The sequence below is a fragment of the Adiantum capillus-veneris genome, unplaced genomic scaffold (genome assembly GCF_014529385.1).
Source record: "Adiantum capillus-veneris isolate H3 unplaced genomic scaffold, ASM1452938v2 Hic_scaffold_33, whole genome shotgun sequence".
In the NCBI taxonomy this organism is placed as follows: domain Eukaryota; kingdom Viridiplantae; phylum Streptophyta; class Polypodiopsida; order Polypodiales; family Pteridaceae; genus Adiantum; species Adiantum capillus-veneris.
In genome coordinates, this window is record NW_028221440.1 from 1560888 (window position 1) to 1563226 (window position 2339).

The 2339-nt window shown below is 37.8% G+C and overlaps 1 protein-coding gene across 1 annotated transcript; it reads left to right on the forward strand.

Annotated features, from left to right (window-relative positions):
- Positions 1 to 380: 380 nt before the first annotated feature.
- On the forward strand, positions 381 to 641 carry LOC147416974 (uncharacterized). The gene has a single exon (XM_086507929.1). The coding sequence runs from the start codon at positions 381 to 383 to the stop codon at positions 639 to 641; it is 261 nt and encodes an 86-aa protein (XP_086364055.1).
- Positions 642 to 2339: the final 1698 nt, after the last annotated feature.

A 2339-nucleotide genomic window follows, 5' to 3' on the forward strand; every position in this document is an offset into this window, starting at 1 on the left:
AACTTACGATGTCACATGTAAGTATTTTTGTGGCAATCGAATATGGTGGACGAGTTTCCTCAATTTCATGGATTGCCTAATGAGAATGCACGGGATTTTATTGAGAAATTGGAAGTTAATTTCTTGTTGTGGAATATACAAGATCCTGTTATATTATTGCGGTTACTGCAATATAGTTTACAAGATGAGGGAAAAGTTTGGTTACAAAATTATGAAGAGGTAATGCAAGCACAAACTCCAGTGGTGGTTTTGGACTACAATGGTGTGAAGCAGGCTTTTCTGGCACAATACAAGAACATTGAAGTACCTGATGAAGTTTGGCATGAGATTTTGGGTTACACTTAGAAGGCCAACCAAAGGGTGAGAAGAGGGCATTTGATATGACTACCAAGCAACCTTTGGCACTAGAAGATGTGGGTGAAAATGATGAATTCAAAGTTACCAATGAAGACAATTTTGAAGATTCAGAAAGTAGCACTACTTCTAGTTCCAGTGATGAGGGTGAAGTGTTATTCTTACTGTTAGACAAGGAGAAGAAAGAAAGTGGTGAGATGTTTCAAGTGTCAGGGGATACAAATGCTTCAAGCCGGTTAGAGGAGTTGATGCAGCTTAAACAGGAATTGTCAACCAAGAAGGGTTGATTCAAAACATGATGAGTACTGATTTGACACAAGGAGAAAAAAGGGAGTACTTAACAATGCTGGAAATGTTTCCAAATCTTTTCATCACTTCATATCAAGAAATAAGGGGTTTTGTCGTTGGAGACCCTGTGAAGTTTGAACTAGTTGAAGGGGCAAAGCCAGTGAGACAAAAATTAAGAAGAATGGGCAAGGAGAAAATGAATGGTTTAAAGGAAGAATTGAATAAACTTTTGGATGCACGCTTCATTTTGCCAGTTGATAATGCTGAATGGATGAGCCCTATAGTGCTCACTCCAAAGAAAGATGGGCAATGAAGAGTTTGCATTAATTATAAGCCATTAAATGCAGTGACCAAGAAAGATCCTTACTCCTTGCCTTTTATTGATGAACTTTTGGATGCACTGACTGGCTTTGAAAGATACAACATTTGTGATAGTTATTCAAGGTATTTCCATCTTATCCTTCCTTTTGAAGACCATAAGAAGACTATAATTATCACTCCTTGGGGTTGTTTTTGCTTTTGTTGCCTTCCTTTTAGGTTAACAAATGGGCCTGGAACTTTTGAAAGAAAAGTGGATTAGGTCCTTATCCTGTTTCTTGGGAAGTTTTTCAAAGGGTTTATAGTTGATTTTGTGTATACAGTTCACAGAAAGATCATGTTCAGAAGCTTGAAATGACTTTTGCAAGGTATGATGAGTGAGAGGGTCAATTGAACCCTAAGAAATGACATTTGGCACAGCCAAGAGTGAACCTTCTTGGACATGTGATCTCAAAAAATGGAATTGAGGCAGATCCAGAGAAAGTGGAAGCTTTGTTATTGTTAGCATCTCCAAAGGATACAAGGCGATTGGCCACCGTCATTCAAAAGGTCAAATATTTGTCTTAATTAATACCTTTGGCATCACAATTATTGTATCCATTGTAGCAGGCGGTTAAGAATGATCCATTGGAGTGGACACATAACTGTGAAGTTTTTTGACAGAGTTCAAGAAGCCTTGAGTACATTACCTATTATGCAAGCTCCTGATTGAGAAAAAGAAGTTTATGTTAACCCATCAAGAGATGATGCCATTGGGGATATGTTGTTGCAAAGAGAAAAAGAATCTCAATATATGAAACATGTTCATTATGCTAGCAGGGTGAAGACTCCTCTGAAAGAGATTACTCAGAGATTGAATTGGTGATGACCAGTATGGTTTATGCTTGCAAACGATTCAGACATTACTTGTTACAAAAGTCATTCACTTTTGTCATCAGTTATTCATTGCTTCCTTAGTTGTTTAATAACTCAAATATATCAAAGATAGTAATGAAGTGAGTTATTGAACTACATGAGTTGCAGTTCCCTTTCTTGGTGGAAGAGAGTACTCTGGCTACCTTGGCAGATTTACTCACTTATAAGGAGACTCCTATTTTGGTTAAGGAAGAGGTGGTGCAAAAGAAGAAGATGGAAACTCTTGCCATTACCAATGCTTCACTGTTATGTTTTGATGGCTCTTATCAAAGAAGTCATAATGCTGCTTCTGGAGGAATTGTCATCTATGATGCACAAGGTAAACTTGTAAGGAAACAAGGGCTAAAACTTGATGCAAAAAGTAACAATGAAGCAGAGTACATGGCTCTTGAAGGTGGCTTGCACATATATTTACAGCTGGGAATTAGACGCCTACAAATCAAAGGAGATGCCTTGTTGGTTGT

Coding starts and splice junctions, on each gene's coding strand:
- LOC147416974 (XM_086507929.1), top strand. CDS start 381: ATGACTACCAAGCAACCTTTGGCACTAGAAGATGTGGGTGAAAATGAT.